Source organism: Manis pentadactyla, chromosome X, assembly GCF_030020395.1.
Source record: "Manis pentadactyla isolate mManPen7 chromosome X, mManPen7.hap1, whole genome shotgun sequence".
NCBI classification, from domain to species: Eukaryota; Metazoa; Chordata; class Mammalia; order Pholidota; family Manidae; genus Manis; species Manis pentadactyla.
In genome coordinates, this window is record NC_080038.1 from 133,401,644 (window position 1) to 133,428,367 (window position 26,724).

The 26,724-nt window shown below is 41.9% G+C and overlaps 1 protein-coding gene across 1 annotated transcript in view; it reads left to right on the forward strand.

Annotated features, from left to right (window-relative positions):
* Positions 1-26,133, forward strand: part of F9 (coagulation factor IX) — a 29,502-nt gene extending 3,369 nt beyond the window's left edge. Inside the window, exons 2-8 of the mRNA XM_036888197.2 lie at positions 1,986-2,149; positions 2,353-2,377; positions 6,597-6,710; positions 12,561-12,689; positions 14,745-14,950; positions 23,289-23,403; positions 24,158-26,133. Of these exons, the coding sequence (XP_036744092.2) occupies positions 1,986-2,149; positions 2,353-2,377; positions 6,597-6,710; positions 12,561-12,689; positions 14,745-14,950; positions 23,289-23,403; positions 24,158-24,705 (1,301 nt within the window). The 3' untranslated portion in view covers positions 24,706-26,133. The remainder of the gene's footprint in view (positions 1-1,985; positions 2,150-2,352; positions 2,378-6,596; positions 6,711-12,560; positions 12,690-14,744; positions 14,951-23,288; positions 23,404-24,157) is intronic.
* Positions 26,134-26,724: the final 591 nt, after the last annotated feature.

The window sequence follows — 26,724 nt, forward strand, 5'->3', positions numbered from 1 at the left end:
TGTTCCCCTCACCCCAGTCCCAGCCCTAGGCTGAGGCAGGGAACAGTTCTCCCAAGCTGACGGGCCTGGGAGAACTCTGAACATTTAAGAGGTGCAGAAGAAGGCAAATGAATTGATTCAAGTAGGAGATGAATTAACAAGAGTTAGAAAAAAGAGGAGAACCAGGATACAGTGATCTCATGGGAAGAGGGGCCTGAAAAGGGAGAGATCGACAATTAGAAATGTTTCAGAACAGTCAGGAAATACATAAACTCATCGTTATCCTTTAGGAGGTCATTGCTGATCCTGCATGGATGGGAGTAAAGAAGGGAAAGAGCTACAGAAAAGTGCATTGACAAACTAAAGGGAATTGAGAAAATTAGCTAGGCAGGCGAGCACAAGAGCAGGAAGAGAGATAAGCAACATCTACCAGCCTACACGTATTATCTCACTGATTCTTTCAACACTGAGGCAGGTATCTTATTACACTCCTGCTATAGCCACTTTACATTTGACAAACGTACCTGCAGAGATTATGTGACTTGCCTAAGGTCTCACAGCCAGTGGGTGGTAGACATGGGATTCAATCCAGGTGTGCCTGAGAGCTCCAAACCCCCACTTTTCCACTGGGCGGATCTGTAAGTGAAGGCAGATATAGATGCTATTGTAGGACTGCCCAAGGCCAAGCAAATTAATTGCTAAATGAAGGGAAGGGCCTGGTAGAGGCTGGGAGGCATCAATACGTGCTGGCATCTATCTGCAGCTTGGTAATTTCCTCCTGCTGTGCTCAGGTGCCTTGGAAGGGAAGAAGGGCGGCAGACAGCTGCCGTGATCCAGCGGCTGGGATGCAGGGCATTTACTGATGCACTGAAGACAGGGCAAAGGGAACAGAGAAAGGTGCCAAATGAAGAGCTGAAGAGAAACAATCTAAGCTAAACTCAGAAAAAAAGTGAAGTCCAAGGGGACTTGCAGAGCAAGTGATAAGCAAGGTTGTCAAGGGACTAGAAATCTCCATAAAGTGAACACCTGCAATGAAAATAAGAGAATACAGTTTGCTTCTTTTCTTTTTCTTTTCCTTTCTTTTTTTTGGGGGGGGGGTAGGGGGTTGTTAGTGAGAAAGCAGTCCCAAAATGCTCCAGAAAGTTTATCTTCTAAGCATCTGGTCCTGTTGAGATGGTATGAGATAGTCTCTTGAAACAACTCCAGGCAATTTCTTGAGTTCCTGTTAAGAATATATACGCATAAATATTATGATATATGTAAACAGAATATATATCTGTATGTATCTGTAGAGAGGGGCACACACACACAGAGAAAGACAGAGAGAGACTAAGATTGGAGAGAGGGAGAGAAGGAGGGAATTCGATTAGAGTTCAGGAGCATCCCTAATGTGGTAGGCAGGCATAGCTAAAATAAACCACATCCTGAATCCCACAGGAAGACTTACATCACTGCAATTCCTATGGCACAGGCCAACTGAAGGTGGTGTGAGTCTGACGATAAAAAAAATGAATGCAGTGATTTTCATTAACAACTAGTGATAGACTGTTACAGTTGCAGGCGGACCACAATTAGATTTCTGCTCTTCCAAGAGAAATTTGTTGCAAAGTCATCGGGCAACTGCATTCTGAAAACACAGCCCGACCAGGGTGATGGATCACCTTGCAGGGATCTGCAATTAGCTATTTTCAAATGATGACAAGGTGTGAAGCTAACTGCTTATTTGAGAACTTTCTTTTTCATCCACCGAAAATTCAAATACAATTAAACATCTGACCTTTTATGACTAGAGCTCTCTTGACTAAAAATAAAACTGAATTTTAATTCCTAAATCTCTATGTGTGTACAGTACCATGAGAATGTAACAGATTTTGGCTCCATGCCCCAAAGATAAATTGGCTTTGGGATTGCTTGGATTAAAAACAAAGCCTTTCTTAAGAGATGTGTTTAATTTTCAGCATGTTATCTTTTTTCTAAAGCTAAAGAATAGTTCTTTTAAATTTCAGTTTTTCTCGATCGTGAAAATGCCACCCAAATTCTGAGTCGTCTGAAAAGGTATAATTCAGGTAAATTGGAAGAGTTCATTCAAGGGAACCTTGAGAGAGAATGCATAGAAGAAAAGTGTAGTTTTGAAGAAGCACGAGAAGTTTTTGAAAACACTGAAAAAACTGTGAGTATTTCCACATAACACCCTTCAGATGCACAACAAAGAATAGAAAACCAAAAAAAAAAAAAAAAAACTACCCCAAAACTTCTGTTTGGAATGTTCAACTACCTCCACATACGTGTGTGTTACAAATGCTATAAAAGAGAAAGCATCAAATCCAAAACCTCTTAAATACTACTGCTAACTTGTCCTCTTTTTCTTTATAGACTGAATTTTGGAAGCAATATGTTGGTAAGCAATTCATTTTATTCTCTAGCTGGTATATGAAACATTTGAGAATTATGTTTCTTCTCTGCATAAATAGATGATATATTAAACTCTGTCAAAGGGGTTCAGAAAAATAAGTCCAACTCTTTTACCGAAGACTGAATGGGGATACACTACACATTTATGCCAGTGTAGGAGACATCAGCGGGCAGATAAGTTCACTCCTCCCTAGGGCTTCAGAAAGAACATGGTTCCCCCCCGACAGCTGGAAGGAAGAAGCTGAGATGAGTGCGTCTGGGGACTAGGAGTTCGCAGTCCTCGGTAGAGAATCAGAGAACGCCAACTGACGTCAGTGTTATTGCTTGAAGGTCCTCCTCCTCCTAAAGGCCTATGAGGCCCTCCATATATTGCCCTCCCCTTGCTCCCCATGGCCCCTCTACCCTCCTCCCCTACTGCCGTCCTCCTCACACCCTAGGCCCCACCATCCTGGCCTCCCGCTGCTCCTCGCGCACTCTAAGAACATAGAGTCTTTGATCTGGCTGTCCCTTGAAGGAGGAATGCCCTTCTGCCGGCTTCCCCTAGGCTCATTCCCCCACCTCTTTCAGGTCTCTGCCTAAACATCACCACTTCACTGAAGCCTACCTTGATTATCTATTAATACTTCAATCTGCCACCCCCTGCCCTGATCATATCCCCATCACTCTAAACTCTGCATCACGCTCTATTATTTCCCACTTTCCACCATCTGAGGTCTTATGTAATGTTCTTACTTATACTATTTCTTATTTATTTTTCCCACCTCACTAGAATGCAAGCTTCACGTTGGCAGGCAGGGGTATCCAGTTGTTTTGTTTATCGATATATTCCTACTACCTCGAACAGTATCTGGTACAGAAGCACTGAGTCAATATTTGTTGGATTGACTCAAAACTTCCATGACAAGTTTCAAAACTAATCTAAAATCCAGTAGCAGGACTTTGAGGCAGTGTGAGCTTCCCAGGTTGACTTATCTGAGGCCATCGGCACAGACAGAAGCTAACCCAGACGGCAGTTTCTCTGAGCTCCAGCAATGTGAGATCCGGTTCTATCCTGGAGACACTATTGGATTTGTTGATACTCTCCTAACTCATCATTTCTCCAGGTGTCTTTAAATCATGAGGGAAGGAGAGATCCGCTCCATGACACCTGCTTTATCTGCCTTGCCTTGTTTTTAGTAATGAATGCTACCATGCCAAATCTCTACCAAGGTATTCCCCTACAGGTAGTCCAAACAAGTCTTTTTATTCTCTATTTCTACTATATTTAAAAATTTGAGTCTTGTGATACATTTTTTCAAAACAAATCAATTTCTACTCTTCCCCAAAAAGTATTCGTGGCTGTATTTAAACTCCTATGACCTCTTCACTGCCCACCCCTCCACCTGACCTCCCACCCCTAGCAGGGGTCGGTCAGTACCTCTGATGCACCACATTTTGAAGTTGGGCCCCTGCTTTCTGGGTCACAGGCTGAGTTGCTTACATATGTCAGGTAAAGATATCTCAGAAACATCAAGGGCATGATTCTGTCACTACTGCTTTGTCTACCAAAAAAAAAAAAACCAAAGCAAGAACAAAAAAGAAAATAGCTGCCTCTTTTCACTTGCAGCCAAGATCCCTGACTGCCCCAAATAGCCTATGCTATTTCTCTGTTCGGGCTTTCACCCACTGCAGGGACTCAGGCCCTCATCCTGCCCTGTTCTCACCATCTGCTCACCATGTAAAGAGCTCAGCTGAAGAAGAAATAGCGTCCAACCACATTAACTAGCATCTGTCAAGCACTTAACAGCTTACAGAATGCCTGTCATATTTAATCCTCACACCAGCCCTGTGATCAAAGCATTAACCACCTCATTTTACAAAGGAGGAAACTGAGGCTTAGGGAGATTAAAAGACTTGCCAAAGGTCACCCAGCTGGGGAGTCATGGAGCCTAGAAGAGAACCAAGTTCTCCAATGCCCACCCCCTTGCTTTCACTATTATGCCTCCGGGCCTTCAAATCTATATACCGTTATTCATTAAACAACAATCGAGCAGCCTTAAACAGGAATCTCTCACTTGGCACAGTCTGGTCCCTTGTCATCTTTGACCCTTACTGTCTGTGGCTTTGTCTCAGCCCAAAGTACACACAAATGCCCAAAGAAGCACCAAATGCAGGATAAAGTGACCCTCGTTTTAAAGATATGTCTCAGCAAATGAGTTGCTGTGTAGCTGGCTGCAAGCCCAGACCCTTTCAGTGAAACATCCTAAATAATTCAGACCCGTTGGTCTATAATATAAAGTGCAAATGTAGCTCATTTTTTAGACCAGTTCTTAACATCAATAATCATGAACCAGAGATAACGTATTTTGTTTTCATAAGGCTGGAACAAATTGGTGTATCTGTGCAAAAGCACACTGGATCAAGGGGCAAAGGGGACAAGGCCTAATTTTTACACCAAGCAGATTTTCCAAAGAGGAACTGTTTCTGAGAAAGGGATTTTAGGCCTTAGTCAGTGGGACCTGGATTTGTGTTACTCACAGAAAGCAGGGCAAACATGCTACGCTACGGGGATCTACATACTAGACGTCAGGGAGTTTTGCTCTAAAGCATGATGCATAATTATTTATTATTGAAGTATTGTTTATATGCAACCTTATGTTGGTTTCAAACAAAGAACAGTGGTTCAACAGTTACCCATACTATTAAATCCTCACCCCCTCTAGTGTGGTGACTATCTACCCATATAGAAAGATATTACAGAATCATTGACTATATTCTCCATGCTGTACTACCATACCCCTGACCAACTTATATCATGATTGAGAATTTTTGTGCCCCTTTATCCCCCTTGCCCTCTCCATCTTACCCACCCCAACCCCTCCCACATAGTAACCTCTAGTCACTTCTCAGTGTCTATGGGTCTACTGCTATTTTGTTCCTTCTGTTTTGCTTTGTTTTATACTCCACAAATGAGTGAGATCATTTGGTATTTGTCTTTTTCCGCCTCGCTTACTTCACTGAGCATAATACCCTCCAGATCCATGCATGCTGTTGCAAATGGCAGGATTTCTTTTCTTTTTATGGCTAAATAATATTCCATTGTGTATATGGATCACATCTTCTTTATCCATTCAGCATGATGGATAATTAGACATTTCTCTTTAATTGCTCCATTTCTCTCATTCTTTTATTCTTAAGACATCTTTATCTCTTCCTCTTTTGTTTCTCATATATTCAGTCTTGCTGATCTAGCTCCCATTTTTCCTGCAGGGCCATTTCTCTAAGCTCAAAGTGCCTATCAGTCTCCCTTCTTGTTCTCCTCCCTCTCTCCTGAAGCTTCCTTAGGAAGTATGGATTAAGGCAGAGGTCTAAGAAACCAGACTTAAAGGTTTCCTTTTCATCCTGACCCTTCCCTTCTTACCTATTCCTTCCTCCCTCCTGTTTTCTTACTGTGGTGTTTCAAAGGCTCTCAAGAACTCTGTAAATGTAGAAACTTCAGGTAAGGTAAAAAGGAAACACAGCCTCTCTATACAGAAAGCACATTTTCAGGACCTTTTCTTTTTTACTTCTTTGTACTGAAAGTCATTTCTGACTTTACTTACACCATTTGGGATCTAACTTACAGATAGTACAATCTCTTTAGGCAGTAAAAGATGCTTCTGGCATCTTTTCTATTGTTTTGAACCATCACTGCGTACTGTACTTAAAAGTTAAATGATAACACAAGGAAGCAGATGCATTTGCTCCATGCCTGGGCTGCCAGTTCCTGGAGTGGAAAAACCATATGTTATCTAGCTCAGTTTGTTTTGCAAGACGTGCAATGGAGCAGGCCACCTGTGACATATAGACAATAGTTGTTGAAGTGATGTGATGTGATTAAGAACAAACTCTGCCATCATTCTGTAAGGAAGGATTGAAAACCCATCTCACCCTAGTTAATGTAGTACATTTCTATCTCAGATGTTTTCTTCCTCTTCCCTTGGGCTGCATAAACTATGCCTGTGCCTCCCTCAGAGCAATTTCCTAGGACAGAGCTAGCCTAAGAACCTTTAGGTTGCTTTTAGAAACTCAGGAAGACAGGTGCATCCCCTGAGCAACTGGTTTCCAGGTCAGCAGTTCTGCTCTGATCCTAAAAATCAGACTCCCCTCCCCGTGAGTTTGCGTAGGGAGGACTGGGCATTCTAAACTGTTTTCCTGCTAATTCAACTTCTTCACCTATCTCAAAGATGGAGATCAGTGTGAATCCAGTCCATGTTTAAATGGTGGCATGTGCAAGGATGACATTAATTCCTATGAATGTTGGTGTCAAGCTGGATATGAAGGGAAGAACTGTGAATTAGGTAAGCGACTATTTTTGGATTATTCATGGTTCAGATGAAACTGAAAAATGCAATATTTATGTATCACAATTTTCTCTTAAAAACACACATTTTCATTGTGGTCATGAACACAACATGAGATCTATCAATACATTTTGAAGTGTACAGACAATATTATTAACTCTATGCACTATGTTGTACAGCAGATGTCTAGAACATCGTCATCTTGCATAACTGAAACTTTTTACCCACTGAACAGAAACTCCCCATTTTCCCTTCCCCTATCCCAGCAAGCACAATTGTATTCTCTGCTTCTATGTGTTTGACCATTTTGGCCAGCTCTTATAAGTGGCATCATGCGGTACTTGTTGTCCTCTGACTGGCTTATTTCATTTAGTGTAATAGCCTCAAGGTCCATCCATGCATGCTGTTACATAGGACAGGATTTCCCTCTTTCTAAAGACTGGATGACACTCCACTATATACAAATATACTTTCAAAGACTATAAACATTCATTTTATCTGTAGTCATAGTTTCCAGGATGAGTTCAAGAAACTACACCAAGAGCAGTAATAGTATTTGGTAGCTAACATTAAGTGGTAATGATGTTCCGCTCACTTATCAATCATCAATACAACCACATGTGGCCAGTACCACTGTTATCCCTATTCTGTCCATATGAGAAAACTACAGCTCAAACAGCTCAAAAATCACAGAATCAGTAAATGGTTGAGCCAAGACTTAGACTTCAGTTTGTCTGACCAAAACTCATGCTTCCCGCTACTATCCACAAAATGCAAGAAGACTGAACTCGTGACTAAACTGTTATCAACACAGGCAGTGGAAGTCAACTAAATATGGAAGAGGGTATGGCAAGGCCAACTCTTCCTCCACACATGTGAACTACTTCACATGTTAAATTTGTTGACAAAAATCAGAGCTCATTCTTGAATTTGACTACATTGCTTATGTTCAAAGAGTTATGCAGCAATCTAGGATCATTGTGCATCTTTTCTTCTCATAGCCTAGAATATATTTTTCTGGGATTTCAGCAATTGGAGCAGTAAACACAAAGTCCTTCACCTACTTCTTTGCTACCTCTGGGTGCAGCATTACTGGTATTGTGACTGGGAGAAGCACACAGTGCTAATGATGGATCCTTTTCCCTGCTCTGAAACTGCAGAAGAATAGAGATGCAATTCTAAAGAATTGAACACCACAGGCTACATGCCTAAGGGCAAAGAATAAAAAATTAGCAGGACTCAATTATTAAGGCAGTAGAGCAATCACCTGACACAGAGATGAAAAAAGCGTAAAACAAAATGAAACTTAGCAGCTGCGTGTGTCCTAGTGAGAAAGGAAAAAAATTCACCTTCAGTACTGTTCAGAAATCCTTTCAGTACTAAAGAGAAACCCACTGATCATCTTCCACTGAGACATAAAAGATAAAAAAAAAAAAGAAGGATAAGGTGGCAGGGCAAAAACATTTTAAAAGAAAGAGTGAATGCACATGGATGAACTGATTCCCCTCAGATTCCCCCATGTGGGGACAAACCAGGGCCTGGGTTACCTTCACTGTGGGTGTATTAATTCATTCAACATCTCTGAAGTGCTACTTGCATCTGAAAGGCTGTAATTTCAAATTCAGATTTACCTAGATAAAGTTGATCCTGTCATTATGGAAGCCTGCAGAACTTTCTGGAGTACTTACTTGTTATCAGCTTAAATAAGGTAACTATTGGAGCTGAGGGAATGAATAACTCAATTAGTCTCAGTTGAGAATGAGGGGCACACTGTAGTCAAGTGTAACTGAAAATAGTGTTTAGCATTAAATATTCCTAAATGTCTTTACTTTAAAAAATAAAGACAGAATAGCCCTGAGGAATGTAAGTACAAGTGCAAAACTTCCTAACAGGTTTTGCTACATGCGTGAGGCTACAGTTCACACAGCGAAAGTGCTAAGTCTACAACTGGCACTCTGTCCACCCTCTGAGTTGCCCAGGTTTCACGTTGGTCATTGGTCGGGGCTCTGCGGTGCCCTGCATACCTGGCCTCTAGCGGGTGTTGATCTCCCCCAGCGCATCTGATCAAAGTTTAGAAAAGTCCTTTCAGTTCAGTTAGTTCAGAAACAAAGTGGGAATTCTCCCTCAGAAAGCTCTTTATCTCAGCCATTAGAGAAAAGCAATAGCCAAAGCACATACAAATTCCTTTGTAAACTGTTGCTTCAAGCTGAACTAAAGAGTAATCTCAAAAGTTGTTAGCGAGCATAGTTTATGCAGTATCTGGGCCCCAAGGCTCTTGCCTCAGCCTGCCTTGGAAAAAGGCAGGAAGATTTCCACATTAAAATCCTGTTTACCTGGTCCCACGTTCATCAGGCTCCTGCCCCGAGGGGTGAAAACATTCAGGGCATGCGTTCTAGTTAGAAGAATAATGATTAATTGGCTATTATGTTCCTTTCGCTAGAATAAAGGCCACTGTTATGTCCCCAGCTACACTTCACATGAGTCCTTCTCAAATAGATCCAGGACTGTAAGAACTCGGCCATTCCAACCTCTTCTAAAGAGTACAAGAGGCATTTCTCTATGGGAAGCCAGGATGGAAATGAAAAAATCACAAGCACACACGAACACGTTTTTTTCTTTCATTTTGCTAACAGTCACAGACACCTCTGTCTTATTTACTGTGTATTTCTGTAGGGTGGAGAAGAAAAATCTTGCACTTGGCTGAATAACAACATATTTTGCATAAACTTGTTAAACAAAACATCTTTGTCCAAGGTTTGGTTTCCAAGGTGAATGTATCGGGGAAGATGAAGGCAGAGTAAAATAAAACAGAACATGGTAACTGCTGTAGTGGGCATGAGGGAAGTTAGAAAGGACTGTTTGTGCTAACATGAAGGTAGAAGAACGGATGCTTTGAGATGTTTTTCCACAGATATTCAAGGCACTGAGACCTGCCTCAGGACCAAAGAGAAACCCATACCCAACACAGTGCCTGACATCTAAGTACTCAATACATGATTGATGAATACCAGAGTGGCCGCCCCTGAGATCCTGGAGCACAGACCTCTCCACTGGAATTCTTTGTGATATATTCTATTGCTAGAATTTTAAGTCCTTTATCCGAGGGCAAAAGACAGCTAACTGAATGGCAATATTTCCCATTGCATGTACAAACCAAGCCAGAGATTAACAGCAGCAGAAATATTCTGGGCCATCAAGAGCAATGACAAATGAGGCAAATGAAGGAGAGGTCTAGTTACTTAGCCAAGAACACAGACTCAGAATTGGGAGAAGCACCCTGAGCTTACTCCTTCCTGCTGCACATGCCCGGGACCAAACCGGCAGCACCTACCACCTACCTCTGTGAATTTATCATAATCTCATATTGACTGAACACTTTCTACAGGTAGTATTTGATTTGGCTGAACACTTCAGTATTGCTTTGTGGCAACAAAATGACAGCTAGTAACGTGAAAATCACCATTAGTGAGGAGAAAGGTCCTTTAAAAATAAATAAATAAAAAGGACGAAGTACCACCTTTTTGGGTCATGCACTTAGTGGATTGGGAGCAAATATCAAAGCTCAGGATGGTTCCTTTGTCTACCTGGCAACAGTTGATTTGCCTCCCCTGATTTCCCCAAGTGTCATTAAGGAACATGGGCTAATTATTATATTCACCTGTGCTAGCTTATGTAAAGTATAATTTGAAAATTTAGATCTGTGGATCAAAAATTCCTAATATACCCCAAAGCCATATAGCCACTCTGTTAGCCTGGATTCTTCCACACACAAAAAAGTCTGTGACTCAAACCTATTTATCAGGGTGTGAAATCCTAGGAGTAAGAGTTAGGGAGGCAGAGAGGAAAGGAGAACTAATAACAGAATGAGTCATCACCCCTCATCTGTAACCAACTGCTTGACCCCCTGGCGCTGTTTTCCAAGAAGCCATATGAACTGGCTTCAAGAAAGTCCATCTGTGGGGCAGAAAAGAGGTGGTAGAATTTGTCCTTCAGAATTTGCCACCCAATGGTCAAAAGTTCAGCCTAGGTGCAGATACGTGCCCAGGAACTCAAAGCTGCACCTGTATGAGGTCAGTGGAGGTCCATGCACAGCTGATTAGCCAAGGGCTGGCAAGCCACCACCGAGGCCGAGCGGAACTAGGGTAGTGCGTGGGAGGTTCTAATACAGTCACTTATTTTCAAACTTTCCATGTTCTAACTACATTGACAAGTAAGCATTTCTATTAAAACTGTACTGTGCTTGAGCATGTTGGTAAGGGGGAAGGTGCCTTCTACTCATTGTGTTCCTGCACTGCTCTAGAGGCAGAAATAGGCCTAAAGGCAGAGTTAGTTTCACTTAACTCCGCAGGTCTCAGCTAGTCAAGCCCTGAACCATGAGACCTCCTGTTTTTGAGACTACATATGAGAAACAAAGGAAAAGCACAGTTAAATAGAAAAATACAGAAAAAGATGGCAGGAATAAGCCAAATATATCAGGAATCACAATTAACATGAATTGTGGTTCATGACAATTTTCAGTCTAGAGTTAAAAATCTCACTGTATGCTGTTAACAAAAGACACACCCAAAATAAAATTACTCCAGGAGGCTAAAATAAAGGGACGTAAAAAGATTTTTCAGGTAAATGCTAACAAAAAGCAACTGGCAAAGCAATCTTAATATCAAATGAAACAGAACCCAAAACAAAAACCAATGCAAGACACAAAGAAAGAGAATTTATATTAATAAGGGAGATTGTATAGGAGAGTAAACAAAATGTGGGCCGCCGGAATGCTTACCATCACCAGCACATAGCGTCTTTCCCTGAAAGGACCTGACTTCATGCTCTTGTGTTCAAACTTACTGCAGCCAGCCTCAAGTTTGCTCTGATAAATTGGATTAAAACTATGAACTTTTATTCAGCAAAACAGACTACTGAGGGTAAAAAGGCAAGTCACAGGGTAGAAGATGTCTGCAGTACGTATGTCCAATACCTGGAACTCTCACACACTGATGGTGGGAATTTAAATTCATACGATTATTTCAGAAAACTATCTGGCAGTATCTACTGAACCTGAACATCTGATCCAGTTAATTGCACTTATAAGTATGTATCACTGAGTATGCATGCATGCATTACCAAAAGCTGTGTACAAGAACATCCATTACAGTATTAGACGTGAGAGCCCCAAACTGGAAACTCAGCTCAGCCATCAGCAGGACACTAGATGAATAAAGGAAGTAACCCTTACAGACACTGGAATACTACGCAGCACGTAAATTAACTACTGCTATACGAAACACCATGGGTGACCTCACAGGCAGAATGTTAAATGAAAGACACAGAAGAGTACATATTGTGAGCTTCCATTGCTATAAAGTTCATGGAAAGGCAAAACTAATTTTCGCTGTTAGAAGTTGGGGTAAAGGTAACTTTGGAAAGGATGAAGGGTGTAGTGATTGGAAGGGGGCATTAGGACAGCTTCAGAGGTAGTGATAATGTCCTATGTATTGATCTGTTTAGTGTTTAACCAGGCACATTCTCATTGTGAAAATTCATACTTAAGTTTTGGGTACTTTTCTGAATATATGGTATACTGTAATAAACAGGTGTTTTTAGTTGCAGTCCATGATTTAGTGAAAGCAGAATATCCAAACCTTCAGTTTATGCCAAATCAAATATATTGCTGCCACCTTTTTGTGCCTAATAATTTTATTTTATCTTTCTTTCTACTCTTAGCTCAAGGCTCCCAAGCATCTCTCCATGATTGCCCCCAGTTTATATCTGACCTGTACTGGAGTCCATGGTTTTATGTACTTTTTAGATATGCATGTTAACTGATGCTATTACTGTTAATCTCACTTTCAGATGCAACATGCAACATTAAGAATGGCAGATGCAAGCAGTTTTGTAAAAAGGGTGCTGTAAACAAGGTGGTTTGTTCCTGTACTACAGGATACCGACTTGCAGAAGACCAAAAGTCCTGTGAACCAGCAGGTCAAAATCTAAATAACTTTTTTTTATAAGTCTGGCAGATACAGTCCCCAAATCTATACTTGACCCTTCAGCACATTAACTTGCCTACATAACTTTAATCCCTACTTGTTTCTACTCCCTTCTTAAATCACAGAAAAGATTAGTATAGCCTCACCTGGACAAATTAATTTTCCAAACTCATCATCATTTTAAATAGAAATTGTGTTGATTGTCTTCACTCTCTTTTTGTCACACTTTTATATCATGAAGCAATTGATTTGTGATTTCTGTATTCATATTCATAATTCATCAAGTCAAATTAATGCAGTAACACTATTAACGTAAAAGATACATAAATGATTGACCAATAGGCTTCTAGGATGCGGATGGTGTTTTAAGCATGATTCTGTCAGGGTGTGACTGGTTTCCTCTAAGAAAGTTATTTCCTATTCTTGGTTCTCAGACTAAGTTCATACGCTTGGCATCACAATAGTTCCAACAGCCAGCAGTTTTAACTTGTGCCCAGGCTGATCAGCACAGTCAATCTATACAAGCAGGGTACAAAGCAATGTTTCCCAGTCATGCCAACCATGCCACCATGTTGACAGTTGACTAGTGTATTCAGCACATCTCCACTCCACACTTAAATTGCTCTTCTGTGAAAATGAAAACAATAGAAATATTGATTTAAAAAAACGACCTAGGTTCCATAGGATCAATTATATTTGATAAATGAGAAGACTTTTCAAGGCAAACTAGATATAATTTATTTTGCATTTCCAGAGCCTGATATCTTATATTAGTATATTAAATCATGTACCATTCCTCTGTAACTGGGTTCGATACCTATCTGAGTAATGCACCCAGCAGAAGGAATTGAAGAAAGGACCAGAAGCCAAGAGCATACATGCTGCAACTAAAATGAAAAGTCTGTTCAAGAGCCTGTCTGCCTCTTTCCACCTGGTTCTTCACATATGCTGCTTCAAAGCTAGCCTACCTTGGAGGAGAATATTTGTATTTTTGACCTTCAGAACCTAACTTCCCATGTAGAGAGATAGCACAGTAGCCAAATCCTTCTATAAGAGAGAAGAAAAAGAATTGAGAACAACCTCCAACTATTAAGTGTTATATTTGAATACAGCCTTAGCTTTAGTAGAATAAGTAGGTCAAGCCTAAAATAAGCCTTTCTGCCTTTCAATAGTACTGGTCCCTTTTCTCTAGCCATTGTTGATGATTTATATTTATATATAAGTATTTTGAACTAATTTCCTGTTTTCCCAACCACATGCTGTCTTCGTGATACTTTGCCACAGCTGGTTGCTATAGAAATGTCTGTTATAAGGAATGTGGCTCAGAGGAAAGTGAGAAATGAAAATAAAATGTGAAGTGACTTTGCCTGACTACAGATTCCCATTCTGGTTGTCCCCCATGTATCAGTAGACGATTTCTTTTCTTTAGGAAATAAACCAACCCAAGGTAAAAGGAGGGCCAGTTCCCAGGAAGATGTGGCTGTGATAAATATTAATAATTTATTTGGTTAATAATTGACAACCAGGTAATTAAATCACAATGATCTCTTCCCCCAACAGATATTTAAAACCCACTTTGGAATCTTAGAAGGATTTCTAGTCGACAAAAAAAAATTCTGTTAACAATAAGCAACAGAAGTCCCACTTACCTAATTCTAAAGTTCAAGTTGCATGGCACCAATTACCAGACTTCCATTCAGGGATAGGACTTATGAGTAAGACTTTTTAGTAAAGAAACTAAACAGAAAGTCATTTGACTTTGTAAAAGTGTTCTTACAAAATTTTATTCTGGTACACCTATTCAATTTCCATACAGATGATGGACTCCTGAGTCAAACGTTCCTTTCATGAAGGGTTTGAAAACTTTCCATGAAAATAATTCAGTTTACCTTTTAGTTTGAGACCATATTCATTGAATAATTTTTTAAAATATATTGATGGGCCTGCTCAGAATTGACAAGGATGGGCCTCATTCTTGATTTTTGCAATACACGTGCAGCTTGCCATGAGAAATATCAGAATACTAATTTTTTTTCCATTTTTCTAGTGCCATTTCCATGTGGAAGAGTTTCTGTCTCACACACTACTATGAAGCTCACACGTGCTGAGACTATTTTTTCTAATATGGACTATGAAAATTCTACCGAAGTCGAAACAATTTTGGATAACATCACTGAAAGCACCCAAATATTTAATGACCTCTCTCGAGTTGTTGGTGGAGAAGACGCCAAACCAGGTCAATTCCCTTGGCAGGTACTCTATACTGATGATGTGTCAAAACTGGAGCCCAGTGGGCAAGGGGCAGGCCAGATGGGAGGCTGGGGCTAGACCTACTGGGGTGAGCAAAGTGTTCAGGCAAGTTTCAGCACTAAGCAGTTAGAGGAAGCCCCCAAAGGTGAGGAGATGGTGATAGAGAAGTCCAGGACAGCTTACATGCAAGGTCAAGGAGTCTGGCATCAAGGAAATAGCGTAGCAGGATTCCAGACAAGCAATAGGGAGGTCTGCAAATGGGGTCACAGGTACTAGGGTTCAGGGCAGTACTAAGCTTCAGCCCCTGGGAGAACTGGTGAGTCTTTCACTCCAGAGAAATTGGAGGATTTCAAAGGGATTTCAAAAAGGACTCAAGTAGGAAGATCAAGGCAGGAACTGGGTTACTGGAACCAGAGTATGAGATAAGGGCTTGGTCCAAGGCCATGGTTCTCAAAGTGTAGTAGGATCTGAACCACCTGGGAACTTGTTAGGAAGGCAGTTTTTCATGCTACACCCCAGACCTACTGAATCAGAATCTCTGGGGATGGAGCCCAGCAGTCCGTGTGCTAACAAACTCTTCAAGTAATTCTAAAGCACACTACATTTGAAACCCCCTGGTCCAAACAAAACAAACTTGTTATAGAAGCTGGGGTCCAAAACACCAAACAGTGGACTCATGGTACCTAGTCCGACATTTCTCCAGACGTGATCTGCAGACAACTCACAGGAGAATCACATGTGCATATTTTTGCGGTAACAACCAAATGCCAGACTGTAGCACAATCTGGTTGTAACAGAGCCCACAGCGAAAGCAGAAGTGATTCAAGAGGAGTAGGCCCAGAGGCAAGGAGTCCAGCCAGTCCTTCCCCAAAGCGCTGCTGTCCAGTAAGGTAATGACTAACCACATCTGGCTTTTTAAATTTAAATTAAGTACCATTAAAGAAAATTAAAAATTCATTTCCTCAGGCAGACCTGCCACATTTCAAGTACACAATAGCCATGTGTGGCTAATGGCTACTATACTGGACAGCAGATAAAGGATGTTTCCATCATTGCAGAAAGTTCCTGGACAGCACCTGAAACATTTTAATCTAATTAAAAACTCCCTAGTAGCGACAATCTGAGCTCTGTAGTAACTTCCGGGATGCTTCACTGTAGAATACTTTCTCTACTGAGGTTAGAGACTTCTGCCAACAGAGACCAATACGTTAAAGACTTTTCAGTCACCTAACAGGTAACAACTTAAGCCAGGGGCAGGCAAATGGCCCCAGGTTTAACACCAGTGCACTTTTCTGAGACCAGCTATGTACCTATCCAGGATTCTTCAGACTGCCTGCCATTATCCAATAGAATGGGCATCAGACATTGAACATACACCTGGGAGCTAGGGATCAGCACAGACATTGTCGAGAATGTTCAGGAAGGGTGGCAGACCATCAAAACCAAGACTTTTCGTTGTCCTTTCTTTGACCTTTGCTCTTCTTTTAATGATATTTGTTTAACTTGATCTTACAGCTATTAAAATATACCGTGCATTTCTTTACACCCCTGTCCCCTACTTAAGCATTCTACCAGTGCTACTTCCCTCACCCATCATGACCCCTTCCTTCATTCATCCACATCTTTACTCTCCTTCATGACTGTTCATGAGATTAATCTTCTCCACTGACCTTTCCTTCAACAAAGCCCTCTTGGATTCAGCCACTCTAATTACATATTCATTCTATTCAACATCCGTGTATGTAATTCTATCTAATTTTACTATTTGGGTTCTTGTGCATTTCATTCATTATGCATCCAACTTCCATGGATAAGGTGGTTTGTACAAAAGATCCTACATTATAATTATCTCCCTTGGGCTTCTGGGGCATAAAGCAGTGCCTAGAGAGGAGGATCCAGAAACCCGGGTGTTTTCTTAGCTAAGAAGACAGCTTCCCTCTTAAAAAAAACCCGGATTAAAACAAAAATCCCAGGATGCACACATTGTGAGCTTAGCATTGTCCCCTTGTGGGCTTAGAATCATCCTCTTGTCATCCCAGAAATGAAATGAGAGCTAAAGAAAAAAAAAGGGAGGTCTTATAAAGTTTCTGTGTAGCCACATAACCTATTCTCCACCAACCCCCTTTAAACCAGAGGCTTGCCAATATTTTAACAATGCAAGTATTTCTGGACAGAAATTTCACTAAGTCTAGCAAACTACTTTTTTTTAAGCAGAAGAAACTATTAGACAATGGTTGCAGTTGTACCATAAGGAAGAAGATATAAATGATACATAACATTTCAAAGCTTGCTATGTCCTCCTCACTGCACACTTACAGTCAGTGTACCTGTCATCTCTTTCCCATCAAGCCTGGTTAAGATGTGGAATGTTCGTGATCACTCATCCACATGTGCACACACATGCACACACACACAGTCACCCCTTATTTCACCCATATGAACTCAGATGACTGATTCCCCAACTACAAAAGCACTAGGGTTTAGTCTTTTCCAAAAGCGAAGAGCTGAGCTACTTTCTAGGATACTTGAGGAAGGTAATCCTGTCCTACTTCTTCATTTCCCTCCTCACCGGAGAACTGTCTCTCCACACCTACCTCCACCCAGTTTCTCAAGACAGGTTATTGGCTTTCAAATATATGAGATAAACTGAGTGTACAAAAGCCACTTCTAGACAAAGATAAAACAGAAAATGAAACGCACCAGAATTTCTCGATTGTGGATGAGCTCCAACACACCACCATTAATCTGCAGGGTGGGGGACACCTGATTTGACTGTAGCCAAGGCATCAAGAGACAGCAAGCAGCAGCTGGGATTTCAATGGCCCAAACAGTAATCTCTGAACTGTTAAGTACTGTTCAGCAATGTCACCTAAAAAGGAGTGATCCAAATGCCAATGCTTCCTAAAAGGAGGTGAACAAATCCCACCAGTAAAACAGGGAGTTTATGTTCATCTAGAGTAATGAACAGTTTGGACGAACTGGAAACATCTACGTCTGTTAAAGAAGGTTTAAATGAGCCGTTTGCAAGAGCTAAAGGGCCACAGAGGAGAGGGGAAACCAACTCTTTCTTTGTGGAAAGTTACAGGCAAGAAGGCAGATTCTGGCCCCGGTTAAGAAAGCCCTTGCCGACCACAGGGTCACTTACCTGGCCTGGGCAGCTTTGGGAGGAAACGTTGGTTGAACAAACGTTTGTGGACGTGAAGGGCTGTTCTGTCATTGGGGACAGCTCCCCTCTGATAACCCCATCCTGGGAGGGCGTGGATGGCACTGGTTCACCTGGTGGGAGACCAGAGCAGGCTGGGGGAATGCTGCGACCACGTCCAGCATAGAGATCCTAAGGAGGGAGATTCACCTTCTAGGGCTTTCATTCCTCCCTTCTTCCAGTGCCTTGACCTCAGTTTCTAGGCTGGAGCCTGGCTGCAAAGCGCCGAGCTTACTCCTGGCACTTCCTTCTCTGCCTCCGCCCCCGTGGCCGTGCTAGCCTCGCCCACCCGCAAGGCCAAAGGCTCGGTGGGCTGGCCTGACCTCTGACCCCACATTACCTTGAAGGACGGCCTGAGAGAGGGGCGGAAGGGGGCGCCAGGCCAGTTTCATTCATTCTCTCTCCAGATGGCCAGCAGTGGTCTCAGAGCCCCTTGAGAACTGGGGAAAAAAACAGAGGGACTCTGCAGGGGCACTTCAAGTGGGAGAGAGGAAACTAGAGGGTTAAGTGCACTATATAGGAACAGAAAGGATATTTCCTAGAGTCACTATATCCTTAGAGGAGTAGAAACTATACCAAAACTCGAATTTCCTACAGCTACATAGGGAAACAGTGAAAATTTTTGAACATTACAGAAAAAAAGGGAAATTGCAACACCTGTACTATTAGACCACCTTCATCAACAGCCTCAAAGTGAGTGATTGAAGAATCAACCGCATGCTTGGCCTTTGTAAATATCTAGTTTGGGTTTGGTCCCATGCCCTACCTTATTTCACCCATATGAAGTCAGATGACTGATTCCCCAACTACAAAAGCACTAGGGTTTAGTCTTTTCCAAAAGCGAAGAGCTGAGCTACTTTCTAGGATACTTGAGGAAGGTAATCCTGTCCTACTTCTTCATTTCCCCCTTCATTTAACCATTTTAACCAGCAAGATATGTCCTGAGAAGCGGTTTTTCTAGTCCTTATTCTATTCTTGGCTTAAACGATCTTTAAATTGTCTTAACAATTTCCTCATTCTCAGCTTTCCTCAGCTTTGGCCTGAAACTAACCTTACAGGTACCTGAGCTCACCTGTGCAACTACTTACACAGACCCAATCCTTTCTATTCAATTAGGACACACCCCCATGGCCGACAGTTGCCATACATAAGAAATAGAACTTTCTTTTGCAGAGTGGGGTTGGGGGAAGATTGGGAGTAAGATGTTATATGATGGCCCTAAGACTATAGACATAGTTTCACCTGGAAAAGATAACCCTCTATTTTTCTTAGCTCAAATGATAAAGTTCCAATTAGGAGAAATAAAAACATGACATAAGGAATCTCATCTAGCCCCACAAAACTATTTTGGACAGAACATTTAAACTGTTATTCTCTAGAATGGTTTAATGAAATCTATTTCAATGACTAGCTAACAATTCAGAACTGAGTATCCCCTTATGCCCAGAAAAATGAAGTAGGGCCAAGGGCTGGGCACATCACACCTGTGGGCATAACAAGCTGTACATAAGGCAGAAATGGTTTTGCTTTTTATATGAGAAGAAAAATGTATGTTAACATTTAAAAAATGTTATTGTAAAGGTGGAGGTGGCTAGGTAGGGAGATGAAGAGTTTACTGAAATCACAGGGAAAGGCCAGGTTCCAGTTAATAGGTGAGGAAAACAAGGTAAGAGCTATGACCCTGGGGCTGGCATTGCCAATGAAGAGCAGCAGAACAGACATGTGAATGTGCGTTTTGTAGCTGCATGTGGCTGTTTGGTGCACATCTGTGTGTATGTCTGAAAGAGAGAAAACAGGTTCCTGTTAGGATATGACAAACATGACAGTGTTTGACAGATCAGAACTTGGAAGCCTTGCTTACAACATATGTTTTCCTATTTTTCCCATCATTCTCCAAAGTGATATCTTACGAGAGCTTGTCCTTGGCCCAGCGGACAGATCATCCCCAATAGCTGATATTTAAATAGCTGATATTTAAATAGCTGTGATCCTGCAGTAGCCAAGCAAACATTCTGAAACCAAGTTGCTTGTAATATCTTTAAATGCAAATGTATTTTAGGGCTTTATCTTGGTAAAGATGTCTTCTAAAATTTCTAAGACCAGTCAGGGATTGGCAAGAAATGCTCTCCAAGCTTAAAAGAACACAACCATATATCTCAGCCATCCACCAGGAAGGAATAGAAGCTTCAGGCAGCAAGTCTTTGGCAGGAGTCAAAATAGCTACATCACAGTCTCTGTGCCCAAGGGCTGGGGATATCTTTCAGACTGGCCTAACTAGCCCACTAAGCTGAGAGAGATCCAGTTCACCTGTACTACACAGGAGAAGCACCATTCTATCAACACTTGTGAATTCTTAACTCCAGTTACTCGAACAGATGTATTCAGTTGTAACATTAGGGCCAGTATAGAAGTGTTGCCCAAATTTGCTTGGTGATGAAAAGCACTTGGGGTCAGAGCCAGCTTCATGGGCCTGTGACCAGGACACTGGCACAGGGCCCTACATTCAGGAGGGTCCTGCTTTTGGTGTCTGCTTTACATTTGTGTTTTGTACCTCAAGTCAATGAGACAATGGAGTGTGCATGCCCTGGGGACTTGGAACCTCCAAATCCCTGCATCCCCACCTCTCATGACTTCCAGGGATGGATTTTTGACCTCCCACTCCCCTGTCCCCTGGTGCCTTGGCCAGACCTGCCTGCCCCTCCTCTCACCTGCCCAGTGGCCACTGCCACACCCCACCCCAGGGCACACTAGCATACTTTCCCTCCTCATCCCTAACAGCTACCATTGTCATTCTCCTTCTGCACAGGCACAGGGAGGGTTGAGTTTAGGGGCACATGCTCTATGCCATTTTGGGAGGGCGCATGGCCACATGGCATCTTAGGCCCAGAAATGTGTCACAGCACAACTGGAGTGTGAATGGTGGGGATGAGCCTCTTGCCCACCTCCCTTCTGAGTGCTAAGCACATCCTGGCAGGGATATTGCCATCCCGTGGGAATCGCCTCTGCATTGTTGATTGCTGCAGTGGTCTAGTGGGAAGGGAGGAATGACTTACCATTTCCCTGCTGGGGCACAGGATGTCAGCACGTCAGTACGTGACTGGCAAGACAGGGGACCTGGCAGCTGAAGGGTGCCTTTATGCTCAATTGCAGGGGGCTGCCCCTGGGCACCCATGAGTATCTGCCCACTCCCAGCAAAGATCCCCCATGCCTGAGGGACCATGACAAAAAACAGTAAACCAAGAACACCATGATTGGGTCTGCGAGACCACAGAAGAAAAAGTAGTGTATTTTAGTATCTTCAATGGCATTTTTTCCCCTGGCTTTTGAACAAGGGACCCCACATTTCCATTTTGCACTGAGCCCCACAAATTAGGTAGCCGCTAGCTCTGCCGAGGGTGAGCACTTTTACAATAGAAAAGTCACCAAGCCTTGGAAATTCTGAAACAAAATTTCTCAAATATAATTATACCTAAGGCTACTCTAGAGATCATTTTCTCCAGTCCCACCCACCAAATATTCTGATTAAGTCTGGGTGGATCACAAGGTCTGCATTTTATAAGCATCCCTGGTAATTCTTCTGCAGTTGGTCCACTGACCACACTTGGAGAAATACTGGGTGTTTTGAAGCATAGATTCCAAAGCCAGGCAGATTCGAGTTCACTTCGTAGCTTCACCACTAGCTAACCTTATGGGAGTTAATGTACATATCTGAACCTCAGTTTGCTTATCTGTAAATATATGTATTAGTATCACTCCACAAAGTGTTGTATTAAGTGAACATAAAACACTTAGCAAATGATTAGCCCATAGTAAGCAATCAATAAATGGTCGAAATAATTAAGATTATTACATCTCAGTGATGGGTACCCTCTTCAATTATATTATTATGTGAGTTTTCCTATATTTTTACTACTTTTCAAAATGAAAAGCAACAGCTAGGATGAGGAAGTGAGAGTATGGAAAAGGGGCTCAGCAGATTTCAGTAAGCCAGCCCCATAGGTCTCCAGGTACGGAGACTAGAGTGTCAGTGTGTAGGACTTAGTAGGTGTTCAGTAAATTGAATCCAGAACAAAAAGAATCTTCACGAGAACATGACCGAAGGACATTCTCAGGTCCATACTTCCAGGGATTGACCGCCTCTTTTCCCTAGTTTGTGAGTAGGTTTGGGGCCATGTGTGCTTTAGTGAAAGGGCATCATCGATTGACAAGAGCTAGTGGCGCCCACAAAGGGTTTACCAAATGTTGAGTGTGCCCTCTAGTGTTCACACTTCTCAGCTTTCTTCCTGAAGAGGGGCCTCAAGGCCCTTGCATACACTGGAAGTGAAATTCTCCAAGTCAATCTAGACATTCAGGTGCAAAAATGTTCATTGTCCACTCTGATTATACAATGAATGTACACATGATGGAATGGAATGACCTCTTATCTAATAATGCCCAGGATCAGAGCAGTGCCCAAACCTTTGTCCACTTGACCCAAAAATCAAGCAAAATAGACCTTTTAGGGCAAAGGCTTCTTCCATATCCAGCCAAGAAGAGTTGAATACAGTTAGGGGAGGAGGGAGGAATGCCTGAGTCCTGCTGGCCCTCACTGCCTGGGTGGCCAGAAACACAGTCCTTACAGAGGCCGGAGGTCTCGTTTCATATTATTCCAGTTTGGAAAGGCTTGAAAAGATCTGGAAAAATCAGTAGTTTTGCTCTTTCAAATGACCTGTAGCAAGGAAATCTCCTCATGCAGGGACAGGAGACTCAAGAATCATTGATCTTGAGTCAAGTCTGTGCACTTCTAAATGTGCCTGCCATATCCCCATGAAGCAGCTCATGCCATCAGAGAATCTGACTCACCTGGAAAAGGCATCCAATGGCCCCAATTCACCAACAGAAGCCCATCCCTCCTCTCTGCCCCATGCAGAGCTCCCCTGGCTCTCACTGCACATTCTCTTCAAGATAGTTACAGAAATGGCTTTTTTGATTGTGCCCCAGAGATACTTACTCATCTTCAAAGCTGACACTCCAGAAACACTCTAGTTCTGCCAGCACCTAGAAGCCAACTTTTTACTCATTCCTATAAACAGTACCCACATTTATTTTCTTCTGGATCCAATATATTCTGTAATAAGCTTCATAATTTTGTTTCCACAGGTCCTTCTGAGTGGGAAAAATGGTGCGTTCTGTGGAGGTTCCATCATTAATGAAAAATGGGTTGTAACTGCAGCCCACTGTATCGAACCTGGTGTTAACATTACCATTGTTGCAGGTAAATAAATAAAAAAGAATAGTGATCGGCAATATTAGTGGATTTTCTATATGACTGGTGTATCATATTTTCCTAAGGTCTAATAAGATCTTTGGTCTAGTGGTAGAAGGGCCATATTCCCAAAACCTAACTTGCTTCATCCTCCAAGCCCCCCATACTTCTTTTGGGGTGCTTTTTAGCACTCATCTCAGTGGGGTACAATTACTTACTGATGTGTTCATTTTCCCACCAGACTAGAACTTCTCAAAAGTTGTATCATATCACTAATCTTTGTACCTCCAGTGCTTGGCACAACCTATAGGGTGCCTTCAGTTAACGTTCAAATGAATGACCAAATGAATGTATTATCTGTGCTTGAAAAAAGAGGCCAGAATACTTGAAATTGGGAAGTCTCAGGTAATTCATTATCAATTATCACCTACTGTGAACAATGGAAGACATGGGTGAAGAGAACCATCTCCACAATGGGCCTGGATTGATTTTTGGTCTGAAAAGCATGCATTGACCCTCATTGTATTTCACCAAAATCATAGCAATTAGTTTTGACACTTGGCTGCCACTTAATTCAGTGATGCCAAGTGCACACTTGGGGAATCTGCTTCTTTATGTGAAAGACTATTTGTGACTGAAGAGAAATTTATTTTCAATGGATGAATAAGCTGCCAGTTAAGTAAGTGATGCTAGGTGGACACTTGGAAAATGTGTTTCTTTTTTGCAAAAGACCGTGACTGAAAAAGAAATTTCTTTTCAACAGGTGAACATAACACTGAGGAGACAGAAGATACAGAGCAAAAGCGAAATGTGATTAGTGCTATTCCTCACCACAGCTACAATGCAACTATTAATAAGTACAGCCATGACATTGCCCTTCTGGAACTGGATAAACCCTTATCACTTAACAGCTATGTAACACCTATTTGCATTGCAGACAGGGAATACACGAACATCTTCCTCAAATTTGGATTTGGCTATGTAAGTGGCTGGGGGAAAGTTTTCAACAGAGGAAGATCAGCTTCCATTCTGCAGTACCTTAAAGTTCCACTTATTGACCGTGCCACATGCCTTCGGTCCACAAAGTTCACCATCTATAATAACATGTTCTGTGCCGGCTTCCATGAGGGAGGTAAAGATTCATGCCAAGGAGATAGTGGGGGACCCCATGTTACTGAAGTGGAAGGCACCAGTTTCTTAACTGGAATTATTAGCTGGGGCGAAGAGTGTGCTATGAAAGGAAAATATGGTGTATATACCAAGGTATCCCGGTATGTCAACTGGATTAAGGAAAAAACAAAGCTCACTTAAAAGAAAAAGGTATTCCCAAGGTTGATGTTTTGGGGATTAAAAACGGACAAGGTCCTTTACCAACTAATCACTTTCCCATCTCTTTAGATTTGACTATATACGTTATAGGAATACTGCTTTTTCTCTTTCTGGGGTGAAGTCTATCTAGAATTCATATTTTACTAGAATAAATAGATTAGAAAATGTAATCACTGGAGATACATACTGTGGTAGGAAACTGTCCATTCCTGCAAGTCCAGCCCTTGACAGGATTCTACAATTAAATTCATCCTGCCCATCAAGCATTGTTTATGCACTGGGGCAACTCCCTGATTCTTCCTCAGCAGCATTCCATGTTCCAGATCTTTCTTACCTCTCCCACCAAAACATCAAGATTTATTAAATCTCTGTGCAGGATATTTGGTCTAGTCCATCACAAGGCCAGCATCACACTTAGGAAAGAACACAGAAGCAGCTGACAGGCTAAAACTTAACAGCAACATTACTTCTTTTTCTGTACCCTTAGTCCTGCATCTTGCCCAACTCCTAATTCCCAAATCAGCTAATCCCTTTCTTTCTCCCTCTCCCCCCTTTTCCCTACACAGGCATTATAGGAGGCAGGGGAAGCATCGTGCCGCTTTACCACTGCGCAGTTAGACATGGCCGTCAAACCCACGCTTGCATTCGGTTTGCTCTTGTACTTGCTTTTCAGAGCATAGGGATGACTGAGCAACTGGGGGCAAAAGTTCCTCTTAGAGAATCAAGTTATTAAAATTTACACATAATGGAAGGAATGACCATCAGAATAGTTCCCTAAGCACTTGTGATTGTGTTGTTGTAGGGGTCTGACTAGAGATGGTTCCATGAAGGCAAATTGGCATGTCATTGCAACTAAGAAAGTTGCCATCAACCCACTTGTGTCATCCTCCATCTGAAAAGTTGTTAACAGAAAGAGGAGAACAGTGTTTGTAATCTAGAACTAGCAGAGTCTTCAAGGAAGAAGAAGGGTGTGCCAGGCTCACAGACATGAGGCATTCCAGTGAGCCACTCACTTCCCTTTTTCTGGCTGCATGGTCACCAAGCAACTTTTTAAAAATTATAATTAGTTCTCCTATATTGCATTTTCTAGAGGTTGCTGACCAACCAACACATGTACCTCAATCTGTTAGACTATTTCCCTCTATCAGTTAATAAGCTGGTGTTCTGAATCATACCTCGGCTTTTTGTGAATTTGGTTAATGTGAATTGGTCACCCTGTATGTGATTATGGGACTTCTGACAAAATCATGTTGGGGACCACTTGAACCCCATCAAGCTGTTTTCTCCTGTCCTCACTTCACCCCAGCCAGACCTCACTCTTGCTGATTTATTTCAAGTTATTCTAGTTAATACCTGTTTAGTCTTTCAAACATAAATATCAATAAATGTGTTTTTAAATTTCTCAAAAAAACGTTCCATGTTGAATCATTCACAGAGAAGGATCCCAAACACTACATTCAGCAGAACACTCAGAAGAATGTGTCTGAGAGCAACATGACACATCAGAGACTTGCTGCCCGCTATCACCTGGCTTTCATATGACCCAGTGTGTGCTGTGTCCTGCAGAGGACGGGGGTCTATATCCACCTGGGACAGAACTGAGTTTAAATAGCTGTGAATATGGGCTTGGATAAGTCACTCCACATTTTGGGCCTTGATTTCTCCATTTGTACAATGAGAGAATTTGATAGGATGCTCTCCAAAGGCCCTTGTTGACCTTGATAGTCTGTGATTTCATGTTCTTTCATTCCTTTATTCAACAAATATTCAGGGAGTGATTGCTGTGTGCCAAACACCAACAGAGTTCATTAAATTTGAATCCACATTTATATATTTTGTGAGTTACCTAAATGATGCAAATTGCTCTGTCAGTACCTACTACAGTACTATGCAGTAGATGCTCAGTTAATGGTAGCTGAATATGAACCTATGTTTGTTACAGAGTAGGAATTAATCTTGCACTGAGGATCATGAGAGGAGGCAATATTAAATAAAAAGAAC